Source organism: Cannabis sativa, chromosome 5, assembly GCF_029168945.1.
Source record: "Cannabis sativa cultivar Pink pepper isolate KNU-18-1 chromosome 5, ASM2916894v1, whole genome shotgun sequence".
Taxonomy (NCBI): Eukaryota; Viridiplantae; Streptophyta; class Magnoliopsida; order Rosales; family Cannabaceae; genus Cannabis; species Cannabis sativa.
In genome coordinates this window covers 74070274-74085621 of record NC_083605.1, presented here as the reverse complement: position 1 = coordinate 74085621, position 15348 = coordinate 74070274, and the positions used below count along the sequence as shown (strand labels likewise).

Sequence of the window (15348 nt, the reverse complement as noted above, 5' to 3'; positions counted from 1 at the left end):
TTTTTTGTTGTTTTTATTCATAGAGTGTGAACACTAGAACATGTTAAAAGACACTGGTATATAGCACCCTCTAACATGTATTAGTACAATTAAACATATAATATATTAATTTTTATGAAATATGGCTAATTAATTCAAAAAGTTACTTCTAAATAGTGTTATGTATCATTGGTATTTTATATCAATGTTTTTATCAAATAAACTTTTACCAAATTTCAAAATAATACCTTATTTTTTTTTGTTGTGGTTTCAAGATTAACATTTAATTTAAATCTGTATTTGTGTTTACATATCTTCAAAAAAATTACTTTCATTTAAGAAAAAGAAATTCAAATGTTGGAGTAAAATATTGATTATATTATGTCTATAGTAAGAATGACATTGACTATTATTGAGTTCCATCGAGAATTTTATTTTTTCATAAAAATATTATTTTTAATATTTTGTGAGCATTAAAATGAAAATTAAAATATCAAATGATAAAATCATAAAAAAAAATATTTTTTCATAAATATATTATTTTTATAGTAACATTTTATATGTGAAAAAATCTTTAAAAAAAATCCAAATGTATAAATTAATACCATTTGAATTTAACTTAAGTAGCCATATTGTGCAAAATTTAAGCATATATAGACATTTTAATAATAAAAAAAATGCAGAATATAAGTTTAGGTTCTAAAAAGGAAAAAAAAAATTATTTAAGACATTTTCTTTTTTAAAAAATAATAAAAAAAGAGAAAGAAAGAACCATATATATGAATTGAGAAACGCTAAAATACATTATTATTGGTACAATTAAATATCGAATCTCATATAATTTAATATAATAATTTTTAGGGAGTATCACCAAGAGCATCTTGAATGGATTGCTAAAAATATGATGTATTACTATATTTTAGCACACTTAAGAAAAACTATTACTCTAATAGTTTCTAAAAAGTGTACTAAAAGTTGTGTCAAATTTGGCACAAAATATAGCATTGTGCCAAATTTAGATCACAATAAATATTATTTTTTTGGGTAAATAGCGGCATAAGTACTCAAAATTTTGAGTTTGTAAGCGACATAAACCCAATAATTTTTTTTAATGGCATAAAACCCAATGTTTGTAAAACTGTAATTTTTCTCTATTTTCGTCAGTACAGGCTCCGTTTTAAATTTATTAAAAAAAGATTTGGAAATAATTGATACTACATATTTTTCGTACAAACCAAATAATTTAAAATTTGGGTCTTATATGTGTGTTGTTTAAGACATAACATAGTCTGTATTGATGAAACTGTAAGAAAATTACAGTTTTATAAACATTAGGTACTTATGCCACTAAAAAAAAATCATTGACTTGCCGGGGCGAGGCTTTGCGGGGTTTGGGGGGGTGATCCGGGGAGGTGATGGGGTTGTGTGGGCGGCTTGGGCGGGGGGTACACTCGGGGATTTTCAAGTGGCGGTGGCGGAACTCCTGGCTTTACGTGAGGGTCTGATGCGGGCGGCTCGGTTGGGGTTTTCTTTGACGCGTGTGGAGACGGATTCCTCTGTTGTGTGTTCTTGGATTAATTGTCCTGATCATATTCTTATGTTTAAACTAATTGTTGAGGAAATTATTTCTCTTTTAGCTGCTGTTGGTGGTGGTTCTTGCTGTGCCATTTCGCGTGATGCGAATGGTGTGACCCACGCACTAGCTAAGTCTGTTACTAGTTTTAGTAGGGGTCATTTGTGGACAGATGCTTGTCCTAGATTTATTAGTGCTCCTGTAACAGCTGATTTGATTTGAATAAATAACATACTTTCTTTCAAAAAAAAAAAAAATCATTTGGTTTATACCACTTACAAACCTAAAACTTTGGGTACTTATGCCACTATTAACCATATTTTTTTATTTACTATAATGCCACTAATTATAATGATTTATTGAATTTTACTAAACTTTACATTCTTTATTTACCATATTACTATTATTTAAATAATAAAAGAATAAAAAATAATAATTTTGGTGCATTAAAGTACAATTATAAACAGTGGGCCAAACATATTATAAACTTATTTTTTGTACTAAATTTTACACAAATTTCAAATCTTTCATTGGAGATGGTCTAACCAATTGCACAAAAACACGTCTAGAATGTACTAAACATTATAGGTGCCCAATATCAATGCTTATACAAATTTTGTAGAGAGTAAGACCATCTCCAATTGGAGATGTAAAGTTTAGCTATATTTAGCACAAAAAGTAGTTTTGGAATATTTTTACATTAATTTTTATTATTGTACTTCAGTGCATAATTGTAAATCTTAATTCAAAATTTAATATATCATTTTGATGGTTGTTTGTTTACATGTAATCACATAATGTGTAATTTTGTTGCCCATAATTTGGTTAAGTGGACCTTCACCTACAATCGGTTTGGTTGCTTACTTATTTCTCATATTCCGAAAGACTTATTTCATAATGATCACGAAGTCTAATTTTCTAATTAATAGACAATTATTTTAAAAAAAAATAAAAAATAAAAAAACATATTAACTAAAATTTAATAATAAAATATTAAAGATGACATAATAATAAATATAATATATAATATTTATTATAATGTACATTTTACATCATACTATAATAATAAATATAAATTTTACATCATACTATATTGTAATTTAAATTTAGTTCACTTTTTATTTGCATCACAATTTCACACACAAAAAAGTTTTGTAAATCCATACCACTATTGTTTTTCTATTTTCCTTTTTCTTTTCTCCAAATCATTCTTTGAATTTTTTATTCTTTAATTCAATATTAAATGAAAGAAAGATTTTTCCTCAAAATTTCTATAAAAATGAACTACATTTTACATTTATATCACTTGTTTTTTAACAAGTGCATATAGAAACTCAAATTTACATGTTGTAGTTTCTATTTGTAATTGTTATAGTTTCTCAATTTCTCTACTTTAGCTCAGTAGCTCATAACTATGGCCGAAGCTGTGATTTCCGTGGTTGTTCAGCTGTTGGGTTCTCTTCCTCTAGAAAACATAATCAAACAAGTGAGCTTGCTCAACGATCTTCAACAAATGGTTGAAAATTTGAAGAGAAATCTCAGGTCAATTCGAGCTGTACTTCATGACGCTGAGAACAAAAGATGGACAACTAGTAACCAAAGTGTCAAGGTTTGGCTGGAGACTCTCGAAGATGATTTTCACGAGATGGGTGACGTGCTCGATCGATGGAACACACTCATTCTCAGATCTCAAATTGAGGAACAATTCCGGAAGCGAAGTTTGGTCAGTTTCAGTTTCTTAAACCCTTCTTCTTGTTTTTATTTCCCCAAATTAAATAAGGTGATTTCTCACCGTGAGATTGCTCTAAAAATTGAAGAACTCGATGAAAAAGTAGCTAGAACAGCTAGTCAAATAGGTCAATTAGGCCTTGTAGAAAACATGATGAGAATCAGCACTTATTGCGATAATAATGTTAATACCCTAGTTGTTGCTGGAAGATTAGAAACTACCTCATTTGTTGATGAAATTGAAATTCATGGTAGAGATAAGGATGAGAAGATGTTGTTAGATATGTTAATAGTGTCTGATAGAAATCATGGCATTAGCCCAGGAGGATTACTTGAGGTCATTTCTATTGTGGGTATGGGAGGACTTGGCAAGACCACTCTAGCACAATTGGCATTCAATAGTGAAACTGTTAAGAATCACTTTCCCAAAAGAATTTGGATAAGTGTCTCTGAGCCTTTTGATTTACTCAAAATTGCTTCAGCAATTATTGAAAATCTTCACAAAGATTATCAAACTCAAATCCAAGGGGAAGATGCAGGGGAAGGCGAAGGCGAAGGCTCATGTCGTACCCAATATAAGAAACCACCAACATTTCAAACCTTAGAAGCAGCGTTTAATTGGATTTCTATTCGCCTAGGTAAAGGTCGATTTCTTCTTGTGCTAGACGATGTATGGAACGAGGAGTACAGAAAGTGGGAACCATTAGAGATAATTTTGAAGAAGTTAGCTTCTGTTGGAAGTAAAATTTTGGTTACGACACGAAAGGAGAGTGTAGCAAGTGTGATGGGAACCACAACTTCTAAGATCATTAACTTAAAAGAGTTGAATCATGATGAGTGCCAATTAATATTCGAAAGGCGTGCTTTTAATGGAAGAAAGGATGAGGAAATCAAAGAATTAAGAGATATTGTTGTGCAAATTGTGAAAAAGTGTAAAGGGTTACCTCTGGCTGCCAAGACTTTAGGTGGTCTTATGCATTTCAAGAGAAGCAGACAAGAATGGGAAGATGTTTTGCGTAGTAGATTGTGGGAGTTAAATGTTCGTGAAGTTGAACAAGATCTCTTTGGTCCGTTGTTATTAAGCTATCTCGATTTACCTTCTTTAGAGAAGCGTTGTTTGTTACATTGCTCCATATTTACCAAAGATTATTTGATTGATAAAAGAGAACTGATTGTATTGTGGATGTCAGAAGGTTATCTAAATTCAGAGGAGGAAGGGGCAAGTGTTTTTCTAAATCTGACAAGGCGTTCTTTCTTTCAAGATTTTCAAGAGGTAGAAGATGTATTCGATGAGGGTAATGTGGTTTGTAAGATGCATGACATATTACATGACTTTGTCAAATATTTGACAAAAAGAGAATGTGAGATTGTAGAAACTTTTAATATTAATTCAAATGATCAGAAGAGTAGACTTTGTGATCAAAGGATCCGACATTTGACCATAGCAATGGAATCTAAAGCTGAGTTTCCTGCTTTGGAATTGACAGATGAGAATAAAAGATTTCTGCACTCCTTTCTAATTTTAAAGAAAGGTAGGTATCCCTCTCTCAACAACTTCACCTTCTCAACACTAAAACATATTCGGACATTAAATTTGTCCAAATGTGGGCTCAAGAGATTGCCAGGGAACATTGGTGACTTAATATATTTGAGATATCTTGAGTTGTCAAAAAATCCTTTGATTAAGTTACCAGACACAGTATGTAACTTATGCAACCTTCAAACTTTGAAATTAGAGTCTTGTAGATCATTACTACAGCTACCAGAAGGAATGGGAAAGCTAATCAACTTGAGGTATTTCTATTATTACAGAGATGGTGCTTTCGAGAGACTTCCAAAAGGAATTTCAAGGCTAACTTCGTTGCGAGTTTTAGGTTGGTTTCAAGTTCCCAAAGATGAAACGAAGTACTTGACTCTTAGAGAGTTAACCAAGATGAACTGCAAGCTCAAAATTGGTCAACTTACTATTGATTTGATCCGTCTTGTTAGTAAAGAACATGCAGCTGAGGATAACAAGGTCGATCTAACCACTTTGGAACACATCAATGAACTCATCATCACATGCCCAGGAGAAAGTCACGAATTCGATGTTGCAATTGATTTCTTTGAACCTCATCCAAAGTTAAAGATCTTAAAAGTAGGTAATTTTACTAGCCACACATTTTGTCCAAGATGGTTCATGTCGTTGCATCTTTTGCGAGAGATTGAATTCTTCGGTTGCCATGGTTTAAGGACATTACCTGCTGCTTTAGGAGAACTACCATACCTGGAATCACTCCATTTCAAAAATTTCAACTCCACAAAAATTGGTCCTGAATTCTTAGGAATAATGATAGACCAAGCTAAAGATCATGAACAAGTGTCATTTAGTACTACTCTGTACCCAAAGCTTCAAGAGCTTTGCTTCATAAGTGCAGAAAATTGGGAAGAGTGGGAAACAGAAGTACCTTGCAGTGTGAAACTTATGCCGTGTCTTCGAGCCTTGGCATTTTATGATTGCTGTAGTCTTCGAGTGCTACCTGGCTTCCTTCGAACAGTTCCGTTGCAATTTATATACATATATGTTTGTCATACTCTTAAGGAGCATTGCAGAACGAGGGAAGAGAATGAATGGCCCAAGATTTCTCATGCCAAAAACATTCTTGTCAACAACGTCCATGTGCAGAAGGATGGCTGTTACGTCTATGATACAATTTGAACAACAGCGTTGGTTTCATGGAGCCATGAACGTACAGGTATTATCATACTAAATTGAATTATATTATATTTAATTTCCATTTTCTTAAATAATTTAAAGCATGCCTATTAAAGGACCATCAATGTATGAAATAAGTTAATGTCCATACATATTTAGTAATATAGCCTGCTAATTATTATTGTATAGCCGTGATATTATTTCTACGTACCTGAAACAGAGATTAAACATTCTTCACATTCATGTTACAACAACTCCAAGATTGTTCTTTTTTTTTTAGCTAAAATGATTTAATTTTCTTACACATTCAATGTTGCTAATTATAAAAGTTTGAGATTTCACTGTTTACAATTAACATCCATGTGTGATGTTACTACACTAACAATTTATTACTACACTAAAATGTTAATTCAGTTACAACCCATTAGAAAATTTTGTTAAAATTTTAGTCAGATTTGTGACTAATTTTTCAATTATATTTATCTATATATCTTATATTAAATAATAAAATCTATAGTAAACGATTTCATGAACTATCTGTATTTCCACATGGACCTGGGATGTCGTTTCTTTTAGTTCTTTTCTTTTATCTTCACATGATATGTAGATGTTTTATATCTTAGCCAATAAGAGTACTAAACTTTTTCTTATTGATGTATATAGAGAATTATTAAATACTCATTGCATTATCCCAGAAATTATGAGCTAGAACTTCTCAACAGCAAACTCTATTTGACAATTGGGTTCATGTGCAGGTTGGTTTGCAAACCATATGGACCTAGTAATTCAGTTATGCATAAAACTTGCTTTCAAAGTTCAATGACTGCACTAAAGGAAGTTTTACATGCATTCCCCGTGGTGGCTAAAAATGACGCGTGGACCAGATTGGCTGTAGGTGTTGTTATTGGCAAGATCAAAAGTGCTAGCATTCGTCATTCGTGTCTATGACTTGCAGAGGTATTCAGCAAATCCTACAAGACTTTTGCTGCAAAACTTGATTTCTTACTTGCTGGAGCTGTTGAACCTTTTAGCCATAAAAAACTTGTAACATTAATCAAGAATGAAAGAGAGAGATGAAAGAGTTGTAAAGAAATGAAATAGAAAGATTAATCTCATGTGTATTGATGTCGGTAATATGTTACATTTATATAGAGTTACACAATCAAGCAAATAGTAACAAACTATCAACTAACTGTAACTAACATAAGGACAGTACACTAACTGTCATAACAGAAAACCAACACCTTAGGTTCCCTAATATTACTTCATAATGTAAATAATCTCAATGTGCTTCTTTTGATTGGGGTTTTTTCACTTACTAACCTTGCCATCATATACTAGCAAGATTGAAATCATTTCCTTTTGATCAATTAACTTCATCACTCGGTGTATTCTGTAGTGTGCTCATGATAGCAGGGGCAGCATCAGAAACAGTTGTAGCTGCTGCAGTTTCAGCCTTGAGCTTTTTGCCTGATGTAGAGGTATGTATAGCTTGTTAGATTCCCATACTTTTTAGTGTAATACTGGTTCTTGAATCTTGATTTTTCATCAACTTCTATGTTACATTTTGCATGTAAGTATTTCATACTGTCTTGCTGGTTAATATCATGTTTTGTTTGTTCTAGTTCTGTTATGGTGCAAGAATTTGGAGTAAAGAAAGGAATTGGTCACAACAGAGAAGATGGATGTCCCAGGTGCTAATACATTTGGTGTTAAGTGTTAATACAGATAATTTAATTGTATAATAATTAATTGTTTAAAAATTGTAATATTTCATAATAATGTGTGATTATATTCAATTCTCATGGAATACATCATAATACAACCCAAACTTAATAATTATCAAATACATATATTCGATAGTAATTTTTCTTTGAAACAATATTCAATAGTAATATAAACAGACACTCCAAACTTAATAATCATTTTGAATTAAAGACTATTTGTTTTGCTACTGACATAATTTTTTTCCATAAGGTAATACTTTCAAAAGTGATGATTACTTTCCAAACATTAATTAATTAAAGCTAGTTTAGTGTTTCCTCCAACCAAGAACTGGTCTTAATTATTAATTAATACCTTTCAAGCTTTTAGCGTTGTGAAATTACCATCTTCTTTTGGCATTTTGATGGCTTCCATTATTATATAATATATATATAAAAAAAAAAAAATAGAGGTTGATTTGACCTTATAAAAGAATTAAACAGTAGAGGTTGACTTAGCTCCAACCAAGAACTGGTCTTAATGATTATCTTATCTGTATACTGAACTCCACAAAGTGGTAAAGATTTCGTGGTCAAGAGAAAAAAAAAGAAAAACCCATAGATTATCTTCAAACTTGATCAGATCAGTGTTGTGTTAACAATGGCTGAAGCAGTGATTTCAGTGGTGGTAGACTTGTTGGGTTCTCTTCCTCTTGAGAAGCTAATACAAGAAGTGAGTTTGCTCAACAAAGTTCAACAAAGGGTGGAAAATTTGAAGAGAAATCTGAGGTCAATTCGAGCTGTTCTTCATGATGCTGAGAACAAAAGATGGACTACAAGTAGTCAAAGTGTCAAAGTTTGGTTGGAGACACTTGCTGATGATGCTCATGAGATGGGAAATGTGCTCGATCGATGGAACACTCTCATTCTCAAATCTCAAATTGAGACTCAGTTTCGAATCAGAAATTTGGTTAGTTTCTTCAAGCCTTCTTCTTCTTATTCTAGTTTTTGTTTTTTCAAACTGAATAAGCTAATTTCTCACCGTGAGATCTCTCAAAAAATTGAAGAACTCGATGAGAAAGTAACCAGAACAGCTAATCAAATAGGTCAATTGGGGTTAATAGAAACCATGACTAGAGCTGATTCTTATGGGGTACAAAAAGTTTTGGGGAGATTAGAAACTACCTCTTTTATTGATGAAGCTGAAATTCATGGTAGAGATCAAGATAAGAAGGTGTTGTTAGATATGTTAATGTGTGAGGAGAGAGGCCATGGAATTGACCAGGGATTCTTTGAGGTCATTTCTCTTGTGGGGATGGGTGGACTTGGTAAAACCACTATGGCACAATTGACATTCAATAATGAAACTGTTAAGAACCATTTTTCTAAAAGGATTTGGGTTTGTGTTTCTGAGCCTTTTGATTTACTCAAAATTGCTTCAGCAATTACTGAAATCCTTCATAAGGGTAATAATCAAACTTATACCCAAGAAGAAGATGATTTGAGTCAAACCCAATGTAGGAATCCACCAACATTTCAAACCTTAGAAGCAGCTTTTAATTGGATTTCTGTTCGCCTAAGTAAATGTTGTTTTCTTCTAGTTCTAGACGATGTATGGAACGAGGAGTATAGTAAGTGGGAGCCTTTAGAGATTATGCTGAAGAAGTTAGATTGTGTAGGGAGTAAAGTTTTGGTCACTACAAGAAAGGAGAGTGTTGCACTTGTGATGGGATCTAGTACTTCTCGTGTAATTAAGTTAAAAGAGTTGAATCAGAACGAGTGTCAATTGATATTCGAAAGACGGGCTTTTAGAGGTAGAAACAGCGAAGAAATCGAAGAATTAAGAGATGTTTCGGTGCAAATTGTGAAAAAATGCAAGGGATTACCTTTAGCTGCAAAAACTTTAGGTGGTCTTATGCATTTCAAGAAAAGTAAACAAGAATGGGAAGGTGTTTTGGGTAGTAAATTGTGGGAGTTAAATGTTCGCGAAGTTGAACGATATCTTTTCGGTCCATTGCTATTAAGTTATCTTGATTTGTCATCTTTTGAGAAACCTTGTTTGGTACATTGTTCAGTATATCCAAAAGATTATTTGACCAACAAGAGACAACTAGTTGAATTGTGGATGTCAGAAGGTTATCTGAATTCGGAGGAAGAAGGGGCAAGTGTTTTTCAAAATCTAACAATGAGGTCTTTTTTTCAAGATTTTCAAGAAGCAAATGACATATATGATGATAGTAATGTGATTTGTAAGATGCATGACATATTACATGACTTCATCCAATATTTGACAAAAAGAGAATGTGAGATCATAGAAGCTCTTAATATCAACTCAGATGTTATGAAGAAGTGGAGCCTTGGTGATCAAAGTACTAGGCATTTAACCATAGCAATGGAGTCTAAAGCTGAGTTTCCTAATTTGGAATTGAGTTATGGGAACAAAAGGTTTCTTCACACCCTTCTAATTTTAAGGCAGGAAAAGAATACCTCTGTTGATAATTCCACTTTCTTGACTCTAAAACATCTTAGGACATTGAATTTGTCCAAATGTGGGGTCAAGAGATTGCCAGAGAATATTGGTGAGTTGATACATTTGAGATATCTTGAGTTATCTAACAATCCTTTGGTTAAACTACCAAAATCAATTTGCAACTTGTGCAACCTTCAAACTTTCAAATTAGAGTCCTGTCGAACATTAGTAGAGGTCCCGAAAAGGATGGGAATGCTTATCAACTTGAGGTCTTTGTATTGTTACAAAAATGGTGCTTTCACAAGACTACCAAAAGGGATTTCGAGCCTAACTTCGTTGCGATTTGTAGATTGGATTGAACTTTTCGGAGATAAAACTAAGTACTTGACTCTTGGAGAGTTAACGAAGATGAATCGCAAGCTCAAAATCGATTACTTGACTATTCATTTGAAAAGTCTTGTAAATATAGAACATGCAAATGAAACTAACAAGGTGGATCTTTCTTCTTGGGAACTTGTCAATGAACTCGTCGTCATATACCAAGGAAATCGCCATGAATTCGATGTTGCAATCGATTTCTTCGAACCCCATCCAAAGTTGAAAGTTTTGAAAGTAAGACATTCTTGTTGCCGCACATTCTCCCCAAAATGGATAATGTCCTTATATCTTTTGAAAGAGATTGAGTTTTATCATTGCTATAGCATAAGTTCATTACCTGCAGCATTAGGAAAACTACCATCTCTCGAGTCACTTCGATTTTGGCATTTCGATACCAGAAAACTTGGCCCCGAATTATTAGGAATAGTTGAAGAACATGGTGATGAAAGTACTACCCTATTCCCTAAGCTTAAACTACTCACATTCAGAAATGGAGATTACTTGGAAGAGTGGAAAACAGAAGTACCTTGTAATGTAAAGCTTATGCCATGTCTCAAAACCTTGCAATTTATGTGTTGTCCTAGTCTTAAAGTGTTACCTGAATTTCTACAAATGGTTCCTTTGGAATTTGTATACATATACTATGATAGTGTTCTTATGGAACATTGTAGAACGAGGGAAGGGAATGAATGGCCCAAGATTTCTCATGCCAAAAACATTCTTCTTGATGATGTTCATGTGCAAAAAGATGGTCGTTACATCGAGTAAACAATGTGATAATTAGTGTTGGTTTCCAATCCATGAATGCACAGGTAACTTTTTTTTTTTAATAATTTTGTTTCTTGGTTTGATTCTTATAAGTATGCATGTTAAATAATCATTGTTATGTGAAAAAATTAAGTTTTGTGAATTTTTCCATATATGGAGAGAGTTGCAGGGGCCAAAGTGTAAATTTATTTTTTTATGTAAGGGGTCTAATTTATGAATTTTGAGAAGAAAAAAAACTATATAGTAGAGATGGTAGTAAATTTAACACTTCTCTTAGTAATATTATAATATGATGAAATCATCTATTTGGGCTAGGGATGAAAATTGAGTGGGTAATAAGTGGGTTATGCCCCACTTATTCTTAATCTCCCATAAGTTTGGGGTAGGAGAATTTTCATTGGGCATAAAGACTTATTGAGTACCCATTAAAATTAAAACAAATTTTGTTGCTTAATTTACTTGTTATTAATGGTTTTTTTATGAGACAAGTGTACAAAATAAATTTTGCATGCTTTAAATTGGTTAATAAATTAAATTTTGATTAAACATTTAAAATTATCTTTATATGAGAATATTTAGTTTTAACTTAATTTAGGTTTTTTCTTTTTGTTGGTTGTGTCAAAATCAAAAGAATCCCCAGTAGCCTGTGGCCTACTGAGCCGAGCAATGCACAAAGCAGGCCTAATGGGCTTCCATTCTCAAGGCACGGACTCAAAACTAAGCCCAGCAGCAATGGGCAGCAAATCTTCGGCGGCAGCCCACCTACTTCTCCCTAGGGTGTTCACAAAGGATCCAATCCAATCCGCACGATCCAATCCAATCCAATCCGCAAAATGCGGATATCCGCACTTGTGCGGATTGGATTGGATTGAAAAATCTAAAATCCGCACTTGTGCGGATTGGATGTTGTTTGACCTCAAAAAGTAACCGATCCAATCCAATCCGCACTTAATTATATATATTTTTGAAAAATTATAATATGTAATATATATATTAATTAAAAAAAAGACACAAACTTCTAATTTCTTAATCTTTTTTAGTAATATATTGAGTTGGTGCATTTTATTTATTTTGTAATAAAAAATACAAGAAAAATAATTCTTATCCACATAGACACATACACATAAAGTTTAAATATATATATACTAGCTTATTTATTTTAGTAATTACATACATGTATATTTTAGTGTAAATCTAAAAATAAGTATATATATATATTGATATATATGTATATTGGTTTAATTTGTATATAAATAGAGATGGAAATAGATTAGTATTGGAGATTAAGAAACAATAGTCTTTTTTAATTTTTTTTTTCTATGAAATATTAAATAATTTATTATTAAAAAAGTAACCGATCCAAAATAACCGATCCAATCCGCACTATTGCGGATTGGATTGGATTGGATTTAAACTCTTATGCGGATCGGATTGGATCCAAAATATGAAATCCGCACTTAGTGCGGATTGGATGTTGTTTGACCAAAAAAGTGCGGATTGGATCCAAAATATGAAAGCCTAACTTGCCTACTCTCAAGATCAGTCATACTTTAAGATCAGTGTCAAGCATTACTAGAGGTGATATATTATTGTTACATTTTAATATTAGTTCCTATTTAATTTAATTTAATAAATATTATCAAAAATTATTAATTAATTATAACGTGTCACATCAATATAATAGTTATGATGTAAATCACTTAATTAAGACAATTCCAATAAAAACACTCTACTTTGATGCTTGCTAGACCCACAAATTACTTTTTACTTAAATTAATCAATCCAAAAATATATATACACACATAAATATTCGGGCATTCTTTCTTATCCATTATTTTATGATTTCATTTGGTCCCTAACTAACAAGCACCTATATAAGCACCTCTATTCAAACCTTAAAATATTAAATAACAATACTCTTTATAAAACCATGTGTTGCTATACTCATTACTATAAATTTTTCAAAATGAAACCCCATTATTAATTCTTACCATACACATCAATATTGTACTTCCCAAATACATAACATTAATTATAAAAACATGTTACTTCCCGAACTATATATACATTTTCACATCATAGTCACCTTGTCCCTAAATCCAACCCTCAAGTTTCATATGGATAATAACATGAAGGAAGAGTATCTTCATCAATAAATTTATAGCCACAAGATCCTCAAAGACCCTCACACATCACCATCTTCTAAATTAGAAATGCATCAAAAATTAGAAGATTATTGAAGAGTATATATAGTTGTATAATACATATCCTTATTAAGCTGCCAATCAAGGCTATATATGTATGTCTTTTATGTTTCTTTTATATAAGAATTAATTAATATACACATGTAATCGAATATCATGTGTGCATGCACTTTGTTTTCAAGTACGTACTTTACTTTATTAAAACTATATTTATTGCTTATGTATATATTTATATAGTAGTGGAAAGGAATTGGAGCTGGTTGAGAATTGGGGCTAAAGCTTGCATTAAATTGTGAGAGGGATGATTATGGATGCCCTCATATGTTGTCACCACCACATCTTTGTCTTTTGACAACCGTTGGATCTGTTTCTTTACACTACATGTATGATGCGCACAACGGTAATAGCTCCTTCATCAATTTCACATGTATATATATATATAAAAGTAATTTACGGTATAAATACTTAAGTTTAACTTTAATTTGTTCTGTTGTAAATAAATATCTAAGTTTAAATTTTTGCGATATAATAATACTTAAATTATATTTCTAAAATTTTGTAAGTACCTACAGTTGCGGAAATATCTTTACTACTATACCAAAACTTATATTATATAAATATCACTTTTATTTAAAAATAGATGTTATAACTAACTAAAATAATGCATATATATTTTTTCCTTATTTTTTTTTCAGAGACGACTGTCCCACCTCGCCTTTATGTGGGTCCGCTCCTGGGTATTTGGTTGTTTATGTTAAGTAAATTGCAACGTTACAATCTCTTATTGGTCCAGAACATGATTTTTTTTTTTTTAAAAAAAATTAATTTAAATATGCCAATAAGAAAATGACATGTGAATAATAACTTGACATTTAACGGTCAAGTGCTTACAAAGTTCTAAAAATATAACTTAGGTATAATTATTGCCACAAAAAATTAAATTTAAGTATTTATTTATAATTAAAAGTTAAACTTAAATATTTATACCACAAATTACTCTAAATATATACAAAAATACTCAAATGTCAGTATATATATACGTACATAAGTTTAAGTTTAGCTTGAAGAGATATTAAACATTGAATGAAAATGATATTAAATATGTAATATTAAATATTTAAACACAAAGAAATTAAATTATTTTAACCAGGCTAGCTTGCTGCCAAATTACTCGTCCAAGAAAATTCAGTATCTAAATTAATCATACTTTTGATCGTCGCCAACTTAAGAAAACACCCACCGTAACCAGAAAAATAGGGCAACGAAGTACAAATATAATTTTGGCAAGATCTAGCTAGGAGTAAAGAATATCCATGTCTAATTACTAATTTGTTGTGAAGCTAATAATTATTATAGCATCAATACTAATTAATTATCGATCGAAACTTTAATTAAGATGTTTATAATATCATGATATGCATGTATATGTTATAATAAATAATATATATAGTATATATATACCTTGGATGAGAGTTGTTCTTGACAGTTTTTTGGCCATATTTCCTCCACCTATAGCCATCATCTAGAACATCATCATCACTCCTTGTATGAAATGCAACCCTTTGATGATGACGACTACTATCTTTCTTTTTCCTACCAATATCATTATTCATTGTTTTTCCTTTATTTTTATCATCATCATCATCATTACCCTTATTGATCATCAAACATTGTTCATCATAATTTGGTGATGATGATGATTATAATGGTTAGAGCCACACAACCAATCTTGATCATCTTGGCCGAGTGATGAAGATGAAAATATTAATGGATTTGGATTTGGGTTAGTAGTGTTTGGAAATCCAGATAACATTTTATTTTCATCCATAATTAGGGTATATGATGATGAA

At 31.5% G+C, this 15348-nt stretch overlaps 2 protein-coding genes across 3 annotated transcripts; one reads left to right on the top strand and one right to left on the bottom strand.

The window, feature by feature from the left end:
* The first annotated feature begins 2856 nt into the window (after positions 1 to 2856).
* On the top strand, positions 2857 to 12422 carry LOC133038026 (putative disease resistance protein RGA3). Of its 2 annotated transcripts, none has more exons than XR_009687994.1 (4): positions 2857 to 6015; positions 6731 to 6932; positions 7375 to 7456; positions 7601 to 7838. XR_009687994.1 is itself a non-coding variant. In XM_061115982.1 (4 exons), the coding sequence occupies exon 3, from the start codon at positions 8340 to 8342 to the stop codon at positions 11292 to 11294; it is 2955 nt and encodes a 984-aa protein (XP_060971965.1). In that variant the 5' UTR covers positions 6731 to 6932; positions 7375 to 7456; positions 7601 to 8339; the 3' UTR covers positions 11295 to 11338; positions 11926 to 12422. The 2 variants fall into 2 exon arrangements, 1 of the variants encoding a protein (XP_060971965.1); XM_061115982.1 differs by lacking the exon at positions 2857 to 6015 and adding an exon at positions 11926 to 12422 and having other exon boundaries at positions 7601 to 11338.
* A 480-nt stretch (positions 12423 to 12902) lies between these two features.
* On the bottom strand, positions 12903 to 15348 carry LOC133037690 (probable WRKY transcription factor 56). The gene is made up of 2 exons (XM_061115066.1): positions 14960 to 15348; positions 12903 to 13908 (listed from the first exon to the last, which is right to left on the bottom strand). The coding sequence occupies exons 1-2, from the start codon at positions 15160 to 15162 to the stop codon at positions 13728 to 13730; spliced, it is 384 nt and encodes a 127-aa protein (XP_060971049.1). The 5' UTR covers positions 15163 to 15348; the 3' UTR covers positions 12903 to 13727.